The sequence below is a fragment of the Macrobrachium nipponense genome, chromosome 12 (assembly GCF_015104395.2).
Source record: "Macrobrachium nipponense isolate FS-2020 chromosome 12, ASM1510439v2, whole genome shotgun sequence".
NCBI classification, from domain to species: domain Eukaryota; kingdom Metazoa; phylum Arthropoda; class Malacostraca; order Decapoda; family Palaemonidae; genus Macrobrachium; species Macrobrachium nipponense.
This window is the reverse complement of record NC_087205.1, coordinates 105,996,615-106,017,545: the sequence shown is the minus strand read 5'-3', so window position 1 is coordinate 106,017,545 and position 20,931 is coordinate 105,996,615. Positions and strand designations below refer to the sequence as shown.

The window sequence follows — 20,931 nt, the reverse complement described above, 5'->3', positions numbered from 1 at the left end:
TTTCCTTTAACTTTTTAACACTTTGTATCTCCGCATTTCTTATTTCTAATCCTTTTGGACGTGTTGCTTACATGTTTAGAATACCTTTGTGGGTAACGCCTCTGTGAGTTAAGCGTTGTCTACCTTTATCCAATTTTTTTTTTATATCTGAGGATAGGACGGGTGTTTCTTGAAGTTTTTCTTGCAGAAAAAGGCCTTCAATCTTATCAATGACCAAGAGCTTAATTCAAATTGGTATTCCATTCTAATAGCAACCATTTCATTCTAGCATTATTATTTCAGAGGATGCTCTTGACGGCTACATAATCTTGCCTTATTTTTTCTCTTTTATTCTCCTACGTCTCTTCCCAGTCTGAGTGGTGTGCTGAAGCCTAAGAAAACAAACTAACATGCATTGCTGTTTCTGAAAGGATTGAACTAGAGCTGGTTCTCAGCCTGCATCGGTCCCTCTTCTTCATAAGTGATTCTCTGTTACCAAGGTAAGACACCTCACACAAGATCCGGTAAGTGCTCTTGAGCCCACGCCTAATATAGCAAGGTCTAAAGAATTCTTTAGTCCCTGTAATCAAGTGTCAAGCGACAAATTAGCTGATGCCCTTTTTGTTCCACCCTATGGGCATAGCAAGGTTTTGTAATGTCTTTCCTTTACGAAACAAACGAATAAAAGTGAAAATACATACGAGAATACCACCAAGCTAAGTACGCAGGGTGCGCATGGTACGGCGTGTGGAAGGGAAACTTCAAAACTGGTGACAGGTTAAAAAAAAAAAAAAAAAAAAAAAAAGTAAAAGATTTGCAAGCTGCATGTGTGGATCACCAGATAAATCAAGGCGTGGTGAATAGAAGCAAGAGGGATAGAAAACCGACCAGATTCTGCTATGACCAAGTTTGACATAGGAGAAGAGAGACCATCGACTAGCAGCGTCACCAACCCCCCTCCCCCAAAACCCCACTCACTTTCTGACACCAACAGCATTTCTGAGACAGTGAGATCAACCCGACAGAATAACAGCTTTGACATTAGGGTAGATCATGAGATAAGAATGCAGCGAGGCAAACGAGAGTAAGAGCAAATTGTGGTGGTATTTTTCTGTGACGGGACGAGATAAGCGGCATTGCGGGAATAAAAAAAAAAAAAGTTCAATTTGACGTATAGTAATGCCTAGTCAAAAAAGACAAGAAATTTTGCAATTAGATGGATGATTCCGAGTGAGACTTGACAGAAGGTTAAGCTCACATTAATCACATGAGGATGAGGCCTGGTCATTCCTATACGAATTATAGAGTTCATACATTTAAATCAAATTCGTAAGAGACTTGATAACACAACAGGAAACCCAGGAAGAAAAATGCTTTATTTGCCGTTGGTTTACTCGCTCAGCAACTTTGATGGAAGACGATGAAGGATGAACATTGTCCGACAAAAAAAAAAATTGAGGATCGAGGAAATGAATTACAGTGTAAATACAACGAATGAAAATAAATGGAAATACGGAGCAAACTGAAGGTTGAAAGTTTATGTTCACGAGAGTACAGATAACAATAAGTTGGTGAATCTGGAGACCACAGTTTACATTTCTTTCAGTTTAAAATAACGTTATCTTTACGTTTAGCGTATAGTATATTATCATACTTATCTAACACCCAAGAAGAAGAAGGGGGGAGAGAGAGAAATTCAATTATTCTGTACGAAAAACATTGCCTGGTTTAGCGCACTAAAACCAAATACAGCAAAAACCTAGACTTCATATGATGTCCATTAGAGCGTGCTACCCACATAATACTCAAGACTCGATACCAACTGTAATATCATCTACCCTTGGCTAAGTTACATGTTTATCACAGTCAGACGAACATATCCTGCTTATCACATCCGTTATAGATAAACGACCCGAAACCAATTGTGGTGTTGGAGTTGACGACAGAGCAATCAAACTTCTCTCTCTCTCTCTCTCTCGGGCACACGATCGACCTCTTCAGGATAAGATAACAATCCTTTCAAGATCTTCAACACTTATCAGTTAACGTGCCTTGTACTTGCGAGGATAATAAGAAACAACAATTCAGGAAGAGGAGTAGAGAATAACTTGACGCAGAATCAAGGAGTAGTCAGAGAATGGTAACGGGAGATAAGTGAAAAAATTATATATATACATTCTGAATTATAATGCATCCACGTACATGCGTTTAAGTGAATGCATTAAGATAGTAGACTTATCATACTTAGGCTCCTTGTTCCAAACACTATGACACCTATGGCTAAAATCTTACGAAGCGAATTGCGTAAAGGAAACAATGGAGAAAAAAAAGAACTTGGCAACAAAACTGCGTCAATGGGCATCCCACCGCAGCACAAATGACCCAAGAGAAGTGCAGGAAAAAAGCAACCATAATATCGCAGCATCGAGTTGGAGCCGGGGGGAGAGAGGGGGATGGATGGGGCTAGAGAGAGAGAGAGAGAGAGAGAGAGAGAGGAGAGAGAGAGAGAGAGGAGGCACACTCACAAAAACACAGTAGAATCCATGCTTGCTGTGTAAGTGGCTTCGCTCGAATTATTCACCATGGAACGATTGACTGACTATTTCCTTAACTGTCAGTACTACATTTTACCACGCACTGACTCATACTACACAACCGTCTTCTACAAAAAAAGCAGCTTGTGATGGAAAAGAAGTAAGACAGTGAAGAATATTCAACACTCGTCTGTGAAATATTTCAGTTGAAAATTTTTACTGTAATTTAAAAAAAAAATAAAAGCTCGCGTCAATTGGTAGATTGGTCTGGTGACATGACATAATGATCTTTCAAACGCCAAACTCCTCCGAAAAACAAAAGCGAGGTTACTGGAAGGATTGTCAGCCACACAACGCCCAACGGAATTACAGAACACGAGTTGTGTTTTTACTCTTTGATATCTTCCATCATTATGATGCGGTTGTAAAATAAACTGAGAAATTAACTGTTGCGAAAAGACCCGCTATACACTACAACCAGAAGTTTCGAAGCTACAATATAACACGAAAAAGACGTAGTGATGTATCAAGGTTTTATAAAGCTCCGAAGGAATTAAAATGTCTCGGCAAAGACAAAAATAGGTCATTAGGTGTCCTATGCATCCGTGGCTCTTTACTGATTCCATCTACATATCCTGTACATAAAAATTTTTCATTATGAAGGGAGTGAAAATTCCTTTATCCTCGTCTAGCGGTGGAAATTTGTCATTGCTTTTGTTTTTTTTTTTTTTTAATTCAAAAATAATAACCTACTCATTCTAAGGATATTGAGTGAATCTTTAAAATACGATATAAGCAACGTCCTGATATTCAAATAGATCGATATTTATGTCGAATACGTGACTCAAATCATAACTTTTCTCCTGCTACTTGCTGGCCAAGTGGGGGGAAACCATGTTTTATTCAGATACAGACGATAAATATGGATTAACTTCAACAACCAGGTCTGCACACAATGGTACAGGAACATCTTAGCAGATATTCACTATTTTCTTATCTATTCCATTTAATTGAAATTACTTAGAGCAAAAGTTTAATATAATTATTTAATAGTAAACGCAAGCGGTCAATGATACACGAAATGACAAGGAAGATGCTACGATTCAACAAAAACAAAGACACTGGAGCCTGTAAAAATCGTCTCTTTCAGCGCCTTCTTGATGCAACTAAAACTTAAATGTTAAAATCTCACAACAATAGCTTTCACAAAGAAATAAAAATCATATCACGACATAAAAAAAAAGTCCTGAAATAGAAAAGCGATTTCATCAGAACCTGGAATATGACCGCGGCAACACCTGGACAGTCCCCCATGGCCAGCCAGAAGAACAGAGGAGAGACCTGCTGCGGAGGACACGTGCCATAGTGACACCTGCATATCGTTAACATCTGATCAACGGATACCTCCTATTTCCAACGTGGCCGGTGGCCCCAAGGCGCCACAGCAATGCCCATCATGACCATTTCCACCTGCACCGCCCTCTCACCCAAGATTTATCATTTGAGGAAATCCCGTCTTCAAGAGCAAAGGCGTCATCTACGAATCCCGGCAGATCCCTCAGCAGCAAGATGTTCCCGACTCGATCCTTCATGCAATTCTAACGAGTGAGAACCCACGACTCTGATGAATCTGAATGAAATCCAATGACAAAAGGCAAACCAGGAAAGGCAAGAATGCACGGTTGACTGACCCACGATAATTGCGCGCATCTTGGGTGTTATACGCGGCTGGAATTAATGCCACGACAAGCGGTGCGTTCCGGTCCTTCACGGACACCGAAATAGAAACAACGAACTAAAGACTGCCGGTAGGGGGCATCCCTTCAATAAGGGATTAACATTAGAGCCCCGAATTAACCGACCCCCTTCATACAACAAACGTCTTTCTCTCGGACGATGTCAAACAAAATGACCAAGACTACCTGAAAGAAACATGCCTATAATAATGTGTGCAATATGCAACAGTTCTGATGACCCCAGCGACAACTATGAATTTTGATGACTCCATCTTGCAATGAGGAACCGGCCAGAATAACAAAAATACAAAAGAGCGTTAACTCGCTCCCTCCCCACTTCATTCGACAAGAGGCAAGATTAAGAGATAAGATGAAGGAGAGGGTTGGTTACCCGAGTGGAAAATGAATGACATTCGTGGTGAATATCATTACTCGAAGACGCGGCCGACGTTACCTAAGGACGGCCCGAGATGGATATGCAGATAACTCGGCGGGATTTACAAAAGAGATCTAACCCCTTATTATACAAGAGTGTTACGGCGTGCGCATGACAGGGATGGTGATTTCTGCTTTTAACAGTCAAATGTAATATGAACGCAAGTCTTTGCAAGTAATGAGTTTCTTTTTTCAAAACTTTCTCTCCCGTCATCCACTCGGCTTGCAGTAATAATCTCAAACAGGCTGAGAATACAGTATAATACGTCATATCAACCATCATCACCTTTGCCACTGGATTTACTGAGCCTATTTCTTCGCCATTATTTTTGCCATGTGATTTACTTCTCGTAACACACCTGCCCAGTCAAACACCTGTTTTCGTGAACACCTTACTCACAATGCATAGACAGACAGACAGACAGACAGATAGACAGACAGATATATAATATATATATATATATATATATATATATATATATGATATATATATATATATATGCTTAAAAAATCACAGTAGAATGCACGTGACTTCATTAAATAAGCGGATACCACAGGGGGGAAATGATAAGTCAGAAATCCAAGCGCTTTCGTCTTTATTAAGAAATTGTCAAGGTACGTTCCTTGACAGTCTTAGTAAAGACGAAAGCGGTTGGATTTTGGATTTCTGACTTTCACTTTCCGTGGGGTATTCGGTATAGATATATATATATATATATATATATAATATATATATATATATATATATATGATGTAATAGTGTGGCACAGTGTCGTTATTCCAAAAGACAATAACTTAATAATACTTAAGAAAAAGGCACGAAACGGATAATAAGGAAGAAAAGAGGAAAGGGATAAGATAATGATTTTTCTTAGAAGAGGGATTTTGTTACTCCAAACATTAGGCTTTTAGCCATTAGACATCTGGTTTTCATCTCCCCCAAAAAGCCTCTGTCCGTACCAGCGATTAGTGACCAACAAGAGATTATAGCCGACGAGGGATATCGCCCAGGCATCTTCGAGAAATTGGAAACTACTCTCATTAGCGCCTATGACTAATCACCGTTCCCTTCGTGAACAGGTCAGAGAGAGCCATCTGGCATACGTAAAAAGGAATTCTATGACCCGTTATTCAAAGGAGGGGAGTGCCGAACTCTTAAGTGGCTCCACCCTCTCGAGATAGACCTAAGGACTTCGACGAATCAAAAGCCATGAGTGTTGGTCATAAGACAGCCCAAAAGAAGTATCAACGAATGACCTATGAGGTTACCAAGGGATACGCCCCTAAGCAGCCAGGACATTAAGAAGGAGGCGTATACAAATTCAAAGCCTACGAATCATTGTAAAAGACATGACAGGAAGGCGGTCTTGTATAATGTCTGTAGCCACTAAGACACAAAAAGTCTTTCAGAAAATGCCACACCCAGTCAAAATCCCAAAATCCAAAGGCGGGGCTAAGGAGATTTCAACCCAACAAAAAGGCAGACAGAGAGAGAGAGAGCAGAGAGAAAAAAGGGGAACAGAGAAGCCAAGAAGACAGAGAGAACAAAAAAAAAAAAACCGAGCCTGAGGGGAGAACTGCAGTGGCATGGCCGTGAACAGAGAACGACAGAAGAATCCCCAGAAGAAGAACAGGTGCAAAAGTGTGGTGTGCGAAGCAATCAAAGACAGTGAAAGTGACAATCAACACTCAGTAAAATTCCCTCGTGCCTATAGACTCGTATTGCAACAAGTGCCAATTAAGTCTTATCAGTCAAGAGCCCCAGAAGGTGGAAACCTTTATAAGACCCGAGAGAAGAATAAACCTTTATTAAGAAACATATCAATTTCATTTCTCATCTAATTAGAACCCTTCCTTTTAACGAATTCCAGATTAAGAACATTGAGCAAGACAAGAAGAATTTATATAAGCCTAATTCCCCAAATTACAGCCTCCACGGCGCACGTTACCTTAGATCTGTGCAAAGAAAGTAAGTACCGTCACATATAGGTTAAGAGCCTGGAGGCACTCGAAAAGTAGTCTGAGGAAGTAAAACTTCTTTAAGATGCCACCATCATCGTCATTATCATCTCCAATAGAACCCAACCCTTCAGGAGTCTTTCAGCTTGGCGTCTATGAGAGAGAGAGAGAGAGAGAGAGAGGAGAGAGAGAGAGAGAGAGAGAGAGAGAGAGAGAGAGAGAGAGAGAGAGAGAGAATGTCGCTAATGTTGTGTACTCACATGTCGAGTACGTAATCTATATTCTCTACCAAGTTTATGGAACTTGCTGTTGGGAAGATAATACGTTAGGAAGATAATTAAAGTCAAAAGGCAATCCGTTAAAAGGAAAGAAGTTGAGTCTAAATATAAATTATATATATATAATATATATTTCGCAACCACACTGACATAATTAATTCTTCTTTCTAATAAAGGAAAACATTGTACAGTTTGGCATATCACCACTGAGAACATTCTGGTGGACTTAACATGTCTCCTTGCAAATATATAATCAGAGACTGGATCCAAGCACCCTTCCCCATCACTGGAGAAAAAAAATAAAAAATATATAAACTTTGAGTTTAAGAGCCATACTTTGACGAAGAAAAAGTGGATCTTCTACCAATGTTAGTCGGATTAAACTGTCGTTTACGAGTAGATAGTGTTAAGCATATATACCTATCGGAAGGTTTAAATGACCTTCTCTTACCAAACAATTCACAGAATCAAACCAAATGGAAAGAGCAAAAGAAGCAAACATAGAGAGAGAGAGAGAGAGAGAGAGAGAGAGAGAGAGAGAGAGAGAGAGAGAGAGAGGCAGGCAAAAGAGCAAAGCAAGAGAAGTCTCCCCTCTCCTTCCCCATTCCTCCTCCAACATTCCCCCTCCCCCTCCTCCTCCTCCCCAGCAAGTCTTCCCCTTCCCTTCAACGTCCGATCAATATAAGCAACAGCAGAGGCAATCCTTCCTCCAGCCATCCTTTTATACTTACGATCAGTCGCAACTGATTGGTCGATACACCAATTAGATAACTGTTTCATAATAGCCGTTCTTTTGTGTTTTCAGAATACACACATTTGCATATACGTACACGCGAGCACGCGCGTTTGCAAACTATAACTATTGCGTGCAAGCACTCAAGTTCAAGCACTTAAGTTCGGCTTAAGCTGAAGAGAAATTCCTAATCTTGAGACACTAATGTTTTATGTATAAAGGCAGCCTTGCCGATACTTAACATTACCCAAACAGCCTTCTTTTGTTTTTTTTTTCTTTTATTCGTGCCTGTATGAAGTTGTGAGAGACAGCAAATTAACAGATTAACCCACTTCTTTCAAAACCGGGCAATAAAAAAAAGCGCAGGATTATTATAGTCCCGAAACGAAAAAAACAATCAAATCTGATAATAATAGCAAACAAGATCATGCAACCATTGCAGAGACAAATGTAATTTCAAGAGTCTGTGGTCAAGCAACACTTGAGCCCGCAACCTTCATAACATATTCACGTGTTATCGACAGCAGCTCTCTCTCTCTCTAGTCACCGCGTTAGCTTTTCTACTGAACCTAATTCCTGTCCTCCTTGTGGAATGGAAAACAAGTTATTGTAAATGTAGGTATTCTGTTCACAATGATCTCCTGACAAAGCAACCTAACTCACAATAGCAAACCTTTGACTCAAAGCAAAATGTGATCACGTAAACAGACTCTCTCCCATTCACACAAAAACAGTCGCATAGCCTAAAGTGTCTCAAACAGTCACGGATGGATAGGATATAATTATAGGCTTTAGGCCAAAGGCCAATCGCTGGGACCTAAGAGGTCATTGAGAGTTAAAATGGATAGTGCCCTCTAAGGGGTCAATCATAAACGAAATTCCGTTGGTCTCTCGGTCTTATCATTAACCCAGCAAGTTCCCAAAAGGTTACGTAAGACTGCTGTCCTTTTGCACGCGGGTGATGATGACCTATTCAAAAGTCTCACCAACCAGGAATCGTAGGTCGCCATTGATTTTCACATCGCCTCCTCACACGTGTTTGATCACGTTACTATCCCGTATCACCCCGCCACTTGGGCCGGCCGTGTGCCTCTCTCTCTCTCTCTCTCTCTCAAAACAAACGCTTATAGCACGAAATTCAAAAGGGAAATGTTTTATGCTCATAGGATGAGTTGATAAAAAAAATATTTTACAACGGAAATAAAAGGAATGACTGAAGTATTATTATTATTATTATTATTATTCAGAAAATTAACCCTCTTCATAAGGAACAAGCTCACACGGCCCTTCGACTTGAAAGTCAAGAATATGGTGTTCACTGATAAGTAAGAACAGATAAAGAGAAACACAGAAAGAAGGGATCTAGCTTTTTAGAATTTTTTTTTTTTAAATAGTTAATTTTGATAAGCTATATTAAAATGCATTTAAGAGATTTTAACGAAATGTATAAAAAAGAAAAACTGATAACCGCCTTCGATAAGCTGTTACCCCAATAAAAAATTGATAAATACAGAAAGCTATAAAAATTCAAGAAAAAAAAGCATTAGGGTAGGAATGCATTACATTTAAGAGATTTTAACGAAATGTATAAAAAAGAAAAACTGATAACCCCTTCTTCCTCCGTCTTGAGAAATTCTGCTGCTCACAGTCGCCCTCTCTCTCCCTTCCATGTGATACCAAGTAAATAGAGGGAAGAGGGGAAGAAAGTGATGGAAAACAAAACGAGGGAAACGTCTTAAAGCTTACGTGTTCATCGGCAGACGCAACAGGGGACAGAGAGAGAGAGAGAGAGAGAGAGAGGAGAGAGAGAGAGAGAGAGCTCGAACACTTAATCATATCCAATTATTCAATTATATATATTATATATATATATATATATATATATACTTATATATATATATATATATATATATATATATATATATTTCTCAAGGTATGGTGAACTGGATTTTAGGCGATACTTGCGGCTTAGTACTTGTATATATAAAAAATGTAACGGTGTAAGTGACTAAAAAAAATCATATTGCGTATTAACACGAAATCATGACGAGAAATTAAACGCACACCACTTCGTATTCCTAACCGTTCACTTTCCAATTAAGGGACAGGCCAGGCAACAGCAAGGGATCAACCCGACATACTCTGGTGAAGAGAGAAAACGACGACACCATCAAAATAAATCCACGACTCTAATTGTTCCCATCAAAGTCGACGCGAAAAACTAACGGAAAGCCAAAGCGCACCTATACGTGGCCCACAAGTGACTCTCACAAACAAGCAAACCCGTAGTCCTTTACTTAAATGCTTAAATTAAATCTAATTTCTAGGCAGGCCTTGGATGGGTGCCAGAATGATTAATAGGAAAAAACGGGGCATAGGAAGGAAGAATTTCCACTTCACTCACGTCTTCCTTTCTGTAGTTGAGCTAATTAACTACGTAGATAGAAGGGAAGTACAATACCACAGCGGAGTCATTCTACGACTTCACACAGACTCCAATCTACAAACCTCTTCAGTAACTCCGCTTTTAATAATAATTCATCAAGGGACCTTATACAACAATTAAGTTCCCGCCAGCTCTCCTACAACTTCCGAGGATGCGAAAGCAAACCAAAGGCACTCTTGTTACACATACCGTGACCCGATTTATCATCATTGCCGCTGTTATTATCGTGATAAACAAACTCCCTCGACGTGCGTTCATTTGTGTGATACTAGATTCACGTTTCTCTTTACTGATTTTTCCATAGTCTCTCTCTCTCTCTCTCGGACATTCAATTCCGAGTCAGCACGATCGTCACAGCTTTCCTTCCACTTCTGAAAGGCAGATATACGTATATTACTGTCTACTGCGTAAGAACATGCGAACGAAAAGACTGCAATCCCCCAACGAGGGAGAGTCACTAACAGTTAGAAAACGCCAATCACGAGATCCAGGATGTAGTTGAGACTCACTCGTGCAAGGAGTGGCGGCGCCGTTCTCGGAAAGCAAACAAGCACGCAGACACAAACGCATAACTTGAGGATAACCTTATGCGGCGTATTATAAATATCAACATTTAACGGATATGAACGTATCACGCAGAACGCTCAAGATGAACTCTCTCACTCTACACAAACACCCACACCATCACAACACGTAACCCAGAGGAACCAATTTACTTTATCATTAAGAAATGCTAAATCTTTTTCGATTTAATCGGATTTGTGTTGGGGGGATATATAAGTTGTCTGCGCACGGTGCGTGGAGGCGTTTATCCACACCATATGGAGAAAGCGTAAAAGCAAACCAGCTAGATAGGCATGTATTACAGTAGTCATACCTTCAGGCTTGCAAACGCAGCCTGTTACAATTCCAGCTCTCTCTCTCTCTCTCTCTCTCTACTGCTCTCTTCAGCGCGAGTAAAATCTGTATTCTACTCTCAAGAAATTACTTTTACCTGTTATTCTCACACTAAACGCTCACTTTTCCTCTCTTTTTGCATCCGACTCAATGATACTTATCATTCTCTCTCCCAGCAAATACTATTACCATCTCACCTCGGAACCCAGCACGATTTTACCTATGTCCCAATTAACATCTTCTCTCTCTCTCTCTCTCTCTCTCCTTCTAATTTCAACATCGCCTCCCTCTCTTTCTCTCCTGCAACATCGCCAGTCTCTTGGTTCGTTCGAAACTCGCCAAATTTCCGCGTCTATTATTCCGCTCTGTATCGAGCACTAAAAGCAGAGGGTCGTTTTGGTCCACGTACACGAACTGCCGCTCTCTTGTACGTACATAGTATAAAAAAAGGAAAGCTTTCGTGTATTTGCATTGTCAATTACTGTTTGTTTATAAATATTCTTTTATGGCACTTAGTGTGACCAAAATTCTCTCTCTCTCTCAATCTTACTTTCCACTTCCTGAAATTACTGTTCAAATACGACTGAATACCGAACCAACAATTAAGTTCTTGTAATACGGACATCAACGCTGGTCGCGTACAGAGATGAACCATTACCTCATCACTAACTAATCTAAGTAGGAGAAATCTTCCTCGGCTCTCTGCACGACAATCACTTCCTTCGGAAAAGTGTGACGGAAAATCTTCCAGCCCGCACGCACGCACCAAGACACCATACACCACCCAGTAGGATCTGGGTCGGAGTCCTACACATGAATTTTGAAGAGTGACACGGAACGCAAAGCGAAACAATCCTTTCTTTGATTTTCATCCCTCTCTTATTTTGTTTTTACTTTCCAACACAGTTCAATTCAATTGTCGTTTCTTTCCTTCTTGTTTGACATTTGTATGTTGTTTTTACGTTGCATGGAACCAGTGGTTATTCAGCGACGGCACCAACGGCTTTACGTGACTTCCGAACCACGTCGAAAGTGAACTCCATCAGAACAAATACACATCTCTGACCCCTCAATGGAATGCCCGAGAATCGAACTCGCGGCCACCGAGGTGGCAGGTCAAGACCATACCGATCACGCCACTGAGGCGCTCTCTTGTTTGACATTCTCAAGGTGTTGATAGGGGCGCTTATAAAATTGACTTTTGATGACTGTTCAGTCATGGATAATCACTTGTGCAGAAAAATTACAAAAACATAACCACACACGTAAATACTTGTATTATGTTATGTAGAAGCAAAAATTATTCTAAGGGTAGCTTATCATCGTTCAACGAAAATTATAAGGGAAACCGATACTTTAAATGCGTTCTAACGTAGAGACATTAGCAAAGTGTTAAATCATGCAACCCTTCGCAGAAAAATTCCTCTCATATCCATATTGCAATAGAAAAATTCCTGTCTCATATCTATTTGGCAATAGAAAAATTCCTGTCTCATATCCATATTGCAATAGAAAAATTCCTGTCTCAAATCTATATTGCAATAGAAACATTCCTCTCATGTCCACATTGAAATAGAAAAATTCCTGTCTCACATCCATATGGCAATAGAAAAATTCCTCTCATATCTATATTGCAATAGAACAATTCCTGTCTCATATCCATATTGTCATAGAAAAATTCCTCTCATATCCATATTGCAACAGAAAAATTCCTGTCTCATACCGATATTGCAACAGAAAAATTCCTGTCTCATACCGATATTGCAACAAAATTTCCTGTCTCATATCGCTCATGAACTGATCAATTTTTCCCAACCATGTTAACCTTTCAACCACAACCTTTTTATTTTAATATTTTTTTCTTCTTTATCTTCTTGCCTCACACTTAATGCAGAGACCTTTCACCTCGATACTCCGTTGCTGCTCCTCCACTGCCATTCGACAGCCACACTTCTCTTTCAAAAAAAATGATGGATTTAAATTTTTTTTGATACTTTAAACTTCTGTTCCACTAGGTTAATCTTATAAGATTCATTCCCATTCACCTTTGAGTTCAGTTCACCATCCTCATTTCTCTATCATCTATATTCCTATTCAGCATTCCATCTTCCTGGTTTCTGTTCATTATACAACGTTACTCAAGACAATCGTTGTCTCAGCTCTTGCCAAACGAAATTCTCTCTATGTAAATAAATAAATAAATCTTCCCAGCCACCTGTTACATCATTGTCATCAATCATTTCATAATCCTTTCACAGGCTATTCTCTTTTAAACTTTATTCAGGACACGCGCAACAGCCACAGAGATATCATACAGCAATGTCTGGGAATTACTGTGGCATCAAAACAAATCATTTACGCCCAATATTAATAGACAAAGTGCTGATGGTTCACGTTCAAGAACGAAGAGGCAAACCCCCAAAACATTTTTTTTTTTTTTTAAATCAGGTTAAGTTGGAATAACAATTATCCCACGAGGAAAAAATCACTTCTCCCAAGCGGACATCAGGATTACTATCTTGTTTAATGAATTTTAATTTGTTTACCATATCCTGGTTCCTATCCGACTTGAATCTAAGCCTAAAATCACAGTCACGCTCCTGATAACAAATTTGTTTCCCTTTCCTTTCACTTTTCCTACAACCCATGATTCCTGTGACCCTTGACCCCCAACTCTGGGAGTGGGTGTGTTCTTATCTTTTCTACAAATGAAAAAAATAATGAATATGCAAAACGCCTCACAACGCAAGCTGTTTTGCGCTAGATTCTTTCCATCCGGTGAACTTACGAATATAAAGTAGAATTAAACATTATTCTGTCTTCGAGACCAAGCGAATTTTTGATAAATGCATAACAAGAAGACCAATAAAATTTGACACCAGACATGCGCGCGCTAAATATGCCTGCAAGCAGCAACTTACAACTAAACGCAGAGTGAAGTGAAGGCTGCAGTTATGAAGAAGAAAAAGTTCAATAAAAAAAAAAAACTCAGATCCTAACACCACAGCACATCGCCAAAAAACCTCAAAATAATGACAAGGTGGATGAAATGACGAAAGCTCCCGCGTTCGAGGTAACTCACCCAGCCGTCAAAACACCCTCTCTTCTCTCAACAGTGCATTGGCCTGCTTTCCCCTATAACAGATAGATAGACAATAGATAGGTTCCGAAAGGAGTTCCGTTTCTCTCTCCTCCATTCGTTCTCTGCATCTTCCTCCCCCTCATGAACCCATATACCCACCCCAAGATCTCTCCCCTGGTAGCCAGGTGAACGTCCGAGAGAGCGAGAAATACACCCGCTCCCCAAACCAATCCCCAGGTAGTCTAGGAGAGAGAGAGAGAGAGAGAGAGAGGAGAAATATATAGCAGTCCTCCTCCCATCACGCCTCGTTTCAGGCGAATGTATTACAGTCAGGATGAGGCAGCGCTTTGTGTGGGCGGCCGAACGGTGCCCACGCGGGCGCCTCTGACCTAACGTGACCACTTCTTTCCACCCGTGATGCCGTGAACGGAATTCTTCACTTACAGGCTGGGTGGGTGGGTGGTGGAACCACGGGCTAGGTACATACATACCTATAGACCGTAGGTGGAACTTCATCGCAGTCTGCCGACCCGGTTGGAACGACCGATAAAAAAAAAAAAATAAAATAAAAAAAATAAAAAAATCTGATATTTCAGGTGGCCAATGGACGAGGTCTCGTTTGAGGCAAACACTAGCACACACGTGTGGCGCCAGTTAGTCAACAACCCCCCCCCCCCTCTCAAATATTGAAGCCTTAATAGCTCTTCATCATCCATCTTCCTTATTTAGATCATTTTCTTCCACCTGACGCACTCTTCAAGAGCGCCCTCTGCAGAGGGAGGAAAAAAAATCTTGTCGGCTCACGAGAGAGAGAGAGAGAGAGAGAGAGAGAGAGAGAGAGAGAGAGAGAGAGAGCACTGCCCTGGTCGCGCTCTACTCAAGCCACACGACCCCACACACCCCCCCTTTTTCAGACTCCTCCCTACCTTGACTACTCCCTCCTCCTCTACCACCAACTCTATTTTTTTTCCGAATGTACCTTTATTTTCCGTTATCGATATTTCAGTCAGTCCAGTCACAGAGAGAGAGAGAGAGAGAGAGAGAGAGAGGAGAGAGAGAGAGAGAGAGAATGTGCGATTTCGTTTGAGCTGAAACCGGAAGATCACCACTACGGTCTAGGTATAATATACCTAGACCGTGATCACCACATTAGCAAACGTGACTTCACGTAAGGATACGAGAAAAAAAAAAAAAGATGATTCTACCGTTACAGCTGTTACTATGGAAGCTATACATACACCCGCACATTGGCTTTAATATTCAGGTCTGCCAAAGGCACTCACTGAGGCTTAAGGGGGAAAAGCCAGAGTCTCTCCCTCAGCTAAGAGAGAACAGACTCAGCTAAAAGAGCGAAGACCTCTTTATATCTCTCTCTTTCTTTCTCTCAGCTTAAGAGAGAAATAGACTACGAGAGATGACTGGTATACCGGTTCATGATCCTTTCGCGCCCCTATTGAATGCTGGTCTTCATTATTTATGCTACAGCTGACTCTTACCAATTTGGATTAACAAAAAAGCTAAGCTGCGTCGCTTGTTTTGTACGGCAAGCTTTTCATCACTTTACATCTTCGTCACATACAGAGAGAGAGAGAGAGAGAGAGAGAGAGAGAGAGAGAGAGAGAGAGATCCGTTACCTTGTTTACTCTAGTGGAAGAAGTAGGGTTTTATGATAATTCTACATAAAAAAAGAAAAGCTCGCTAGCATAGATGGAAGTGATCAAGCGTACAAACACAAAAACATACGTGTATGTTTTCCCAGCCGTGGTTATAGAGCGCTCGCTCACGAGGGTGGCCGCCATGGCTCGCTTCATCAGCGAGAAGAATGGAGTTCGATTCCTTCTAATTGGAATAAGGCAATGAATGACTTCCTTATGATTCTTTACAAGGAAATCTTTACCCGCTAAACATATCCACAAACGACTGCAGACGATACTGCAATTAAAATATAGCCAGAGACAGCATAAGAACATAATGAAGGAGATTGTGATACTGCTTTCCACAGGCGTGTCTGTAGCTTTTGGGTCAGTAGCTCTGGGTCAACCCTTTCATTACGGGACCTCAGTCTATCTATGATTTACCGTCCGCCCATCGTGAAAAACTTCGCCAACACGTACTACTATATAAGACATACGGGCTGCTCTACGAGCAAGAGCCCGTGCTGGCACACAGCTTAATCTCAAACAACACTATATAAAACCAACGGAAATTTCTAATTATGCAAAGACCAACGTATCCTTAAAACAGTGAAAATAAAAGTAAATAATGGGAAATATCATAGTCCGGAATTATGAGGTGGCATGATTTAAAATTATTAGAGAAATAGAGTTAACTGGACATAATTAATATTCCAATAGTCTAATTTTTATCGTCATGTTGGATAATGACATCGTCTCTCAAAAAAAGTGTCCGAACTCCAGTGTTTATAAGAAAAAGAAACCTACGAAATGCTACTGAAGATTATAACAGGTCAAGGCCTAAAAGGAAGGGGTTATAATTATTGCTTTAGAAAACCGGAAATATGTCAACGGTGTTTGCCTGACTTCCGAGCTGACTACAGATTTACACTCGGTCGCTAAGCAACGAATAAGTACCTGCCTGCCATTTAAACGACTACGGAGAGTCGCAAGTAGTGAATAAGCGCGCGTTTGGGATATACAGGGCGCAAAGGCGCAAACCACCAATAAAATATGCATCCTAACCTCTTCAGGAAATCGTAAATTGAATTAAGAATTTCTTTCCTGCTATGATTCAAACTCACCTTCATTATAAGACAGCGGTCGAATCTTGTTCACTTGCTGGATATATATGTTACGCAAAATGTGGATAATTGCCAAATGTGTACATTTTGCAATTAATTTTGCCTGTTGTGTACAATTTGCAGGCACCAAGCGCTGCAAATTGTACACAATAGGCAAAATTAATTGCAAAATGTACACATTTGGCAATTATCCACATTTTGCGTAACATATATATTATATATGAATGATACATTACCACCGGTGAAAAATAAAAGACGGTGTGTGGATCCTGACAGGTTTGTGACTTCTATAGTACTATGTATCAGTTCTTCGTCAGTGGCTTAGAAATGAAGTGATCAAGTGATCAGAATCATATAACATACATAGTATATAATTATATATATAAAATTACCAGACCGACAGACAATTTTAGGAATAGCCTTCTGAAATGACTGCGAAGAGAACAGAAAATGGAATTTAGACTAAAGGCCAAGTACTGGGACCTAAGATGTTATTCAGTGCTGAAACGACGGCAGTAAAAGGTTTGAAAGGCGTAACAGAAGGAAAAAATCCTCAAAGCAGCTGCCTTAAGAACCAACTGCTAGAAGAGGGTGGAAAGCAAGATGGAAGAGAGAGCATACAAAAGGAGGTACAGTAAAAGGAACGGAAGGTATTGCAACTAGGGGCCGAAGAGACGCTGCAAAGAACCTCAAGTAATGCCTACAATGTACTGCATGAGGTGCACTGTGTAACAATATGAGGAAAACCTTGCACAGTTGCACTACGAAACAATTCTTAGGAAAGGACAGAAAATAAGGCACATATGAATGGAGTTACAGTAAAAGGAATGAAACGGGTTGCGGCTAAGGGTGGATCCAAAGAACCTTAAGTAATGTCTACAGTGCACGACGTAAGGTGTACTGTTGGCACTATACTCCTCCGGGGAGACAGAATCTTTTGGATATATTTTCAAAGTCTCTGAACATAATATAATTCATGTCCGCACAGCATACAAGATCGTACTTTCAAAAAGACAAATTTCTAATCAATTTGTATTAATCCATACGCGGCCAAACAACGCCTCATCTCCAATGTCTGTTGTGAGCAACTCTTTCCTTTCTATCGCGTTATTAATTTCCTTTCCCCCATCTACTGAAAATGGGCACTACGAATGAACATTCCACCACCATCTTTCCTTCGTGGCTTATATTATATATATATATAATAATTATATATATATATCTATATATATAGATATATATATATATATATATATAGTGTGTGTATATATATACATACACACATATATACACAAAATAATTTCTCACAAACGCCACAGGTGACTTTCCGTATGTGTAATTATACTAGGCAACTTAGTAATCATCTAAGCTTTATTACACATTCTAGCACATGTGCGATGGTAAAGTCGCATATGCGAGGCAACTCTTCCAGTCAATTACTGCTGCAATTTAACTCCAATTCCGTAACTAATTTCTATTCTGGGTTTAAATTGCATGTATGCATGCATACAAATCAGATACGAAGCATTACTGATTCCATCCCATGGAAATGCTGTGAGAGAGAGAGAGAGAGAGAGAGAGAGAGAGAGAGAGAGAGAGAGAGAGAGAGAGAGAGAGAGAGAGAGAGGAACTGAACGGAAGGTCAATCACCTGCACCTCCCTATCTGAACCAAGGTCTGTAAGGTCTACTAGAAAAGAATTTCAAGTAAATTCTTACATGAAGCTGCGAAAATAATAATACAACCCTAAAAAAACATCTTTCCTTCTCATAAAAAAAAGAGAAAAAAAAAGCTACAAAAAATATCTTTCTCAAAAGACTTTCTTCCGATGCCCTCCCTCAACCAGCGTAGCCTAAACGCCGTTTTCTTCGAGTTAGCAAGCGTCTTTTAACATGCCATCACCAATACACACACACACACGTATGACGCAACCATACCAATGAAGTCAACATGCTTGCCAAGTCAAGTTCATCGCCTTCGCCCCATGCAACCATTATTATTAGCTTGTTTGACTTCTCCCACAGTAACAGTGGTAATAAAAAAAAATGCACTCGTACTCCCCCGGTATCTAGGGAATACTCGGTCTATGTCAAACTTTCAGAGCACAAGGCCTCTCAGACACATTCTTGGCAGTGAATGGGGGAAGGGGCTGATTCCTGTCAACGTGATTCTCCAAGGTGAAAAAATGAAAGTATTTCATTAACAATAGTGAAAGACGAGAGCTTCTTGTCTGTCTCTTCCTGGTGTGAAACCAGTCCAGGGAGCCTTCCAGATTACGAGCATTATGTCGCAAAGCAGAAATGTTGTTTTCTTAATGGACCTTTCTGCACCAGCTCACTCCAGGTGTTGCCTGAAGGTGTCAGGTCGCACAAATCCTTGAACTGGTCCAGAATGAGACAAGAACATGAATACTATTATCATTAATAAATACACTATATTTCGTCTCAAAATCATAAGCAAAAACACTATCACAATTCCAGGCTTACATTCAATTATAACCTAGGCTATATCGCAAGCACTCGATATGTAATTGCTTTAATAACCTCATCTTTGGAGAAGAAGAATGAAACAAGTTCAACGGAACAGAAAGGGAAAGGCGAGGCCATAAAATCACTATGAGACAATATAACCACAGCTCAGTTCGAAAATGTGATACTATTTAAAAACCGCAGTAGACGGGCTCCCAAACAAGTAAAGCGAGAAAATCTCACTCAAACATATCATGGGTGTGGGTAGGGGGGGAGGGTTACTGATTGATAACCAACGAGCCACCCTTTTGTAATTCAAGAACCAAATACTTTCGCCTTAACAAAAACGGAGCTAGGTTAATCAATACGCATTACAATGAAGACAGTTGTACTTTAGGAACCTTAAGCACTGCAACTCTGTTGTCTATCGAGAGAAAACTACGGTTAAGTCACATTTGGGAGTCACTTCAAAAATAAACTTTCATAGTTTGAATAACCTAGAAATTTAGTCTTGTAATAAACTCGAATCGTGTGCTGCGAAATAGGTCTATACTACTAATTGTATCACACGCAAAATTACTAGTCAGCTCACTAGCCAAAATTATCCTAAAAATATAACAATGAAACGGTCTTATTCATGAATTGGACATGTTAATCATTATTGCCATGAGGGATCAAGAATAGGATCGCTGAAATACATAAACGTATATTTAAGTATCGTACAAGCGCGTTCACGCACAGCCTTGATAAAAAAAAAAATAACTAAGATCCTTGCAATGAATTGTATGCAGTACCCGTATCTTGCAATCCACTGTTGGATTTAGTCAACAAATTGACAAAACTCTCTCGTCCATCAGTTGTCACGACCGAACAGAGGCTTTAAAAACGCCTCACCGTCTGCGGATTCCTTATCGTACGTTATCGATTGGGCATGGCGGGAAACGGGGGCGTCGTTTGAACGTGTCCGCTCCGTTGTTCGCATTCGCGCCCATTTATCGACAGCGCAGCTAATATTTCGGCGTGTGACAATAACTCGAAGACTCACCCTTCCGAAGTATGCTGCCCAGTGCGTAGGCGTCCATCCGTAATAGGTATCTTCGAGCGTGATGTGCGATGGAGCCGCTTCCTGATGAAGCAACAACTTCAGCGATGCAATGTCCCCGTCGCGGCACGCGCGATGCAGCGGAAACTTTTCCGACAGGTGATTCTCGCTCATCACGCTCCAGCTTTGTCCATTGCATCGGGACACACTTTCAGACATGGTGAATAATGTTTCTAGTGCCGACTCTGCGAATGTTATTACGTACTATTCGAAGGAGAGTTTCTGAGAGACTGGGTGCCGAACACCACTTTCAACATGCGTTACCCGGCGCTATCTGAACACCAAGCCAACAACATTGGCGGTCAATGCCGGGTGGGAGAGCTGCGAAGGGGTGCCAAGACTTGATTCCCTCGTCAAATATATGCATCACTTTCCATTGATAACAAAGGATTTGGACGTTTTTATACTAATATTTTAATAAATATACCGTTACAGAAATAATTTTCAAAGATTTTGGCTATATTAATACGTTCAGTGAGCTACGACACTGTACCGCCCACAAAACACCTTCGCAGCCCGTAGCAT

At 40.4% G+C, this 20,931-nt stretch overlaps 1 protein-coding gene across 7 annotated transcripts in view; it reads right to left on the bottom strand.

The window, feature by feature from the left end:
* LOC135224737 (ankyrin repeat domain-containing protein 10-like) overlaps positions 1-20,696 on the bottom strand; it is a 107,063-nt gene extending 86,367 nt beyond the window's left edge. For 6 of the 7 annotated variants that reach the window (XM_064264058.1, XM_064264053.1, XM_064264054.1 and 3 more), the window contains exon 1: positions 20,350-20,696. In XM_064264058.1, coding sequence (XP_064120128.1) covers positions 20,350-20,565 — 216 coding nt within the window. In that variant the 5' untranslated portion in view covers positions 20,566-20,696. Of the gene's footprint in view, positions 1-10,289; positions 10,525-20,349 lie in introns of those variants that run through there. The other variant, XM_064264055.1, reaches the window with a different exon arrangement.
* Positions 20,697-20,931: the final 235 nt, after the last annotated feature.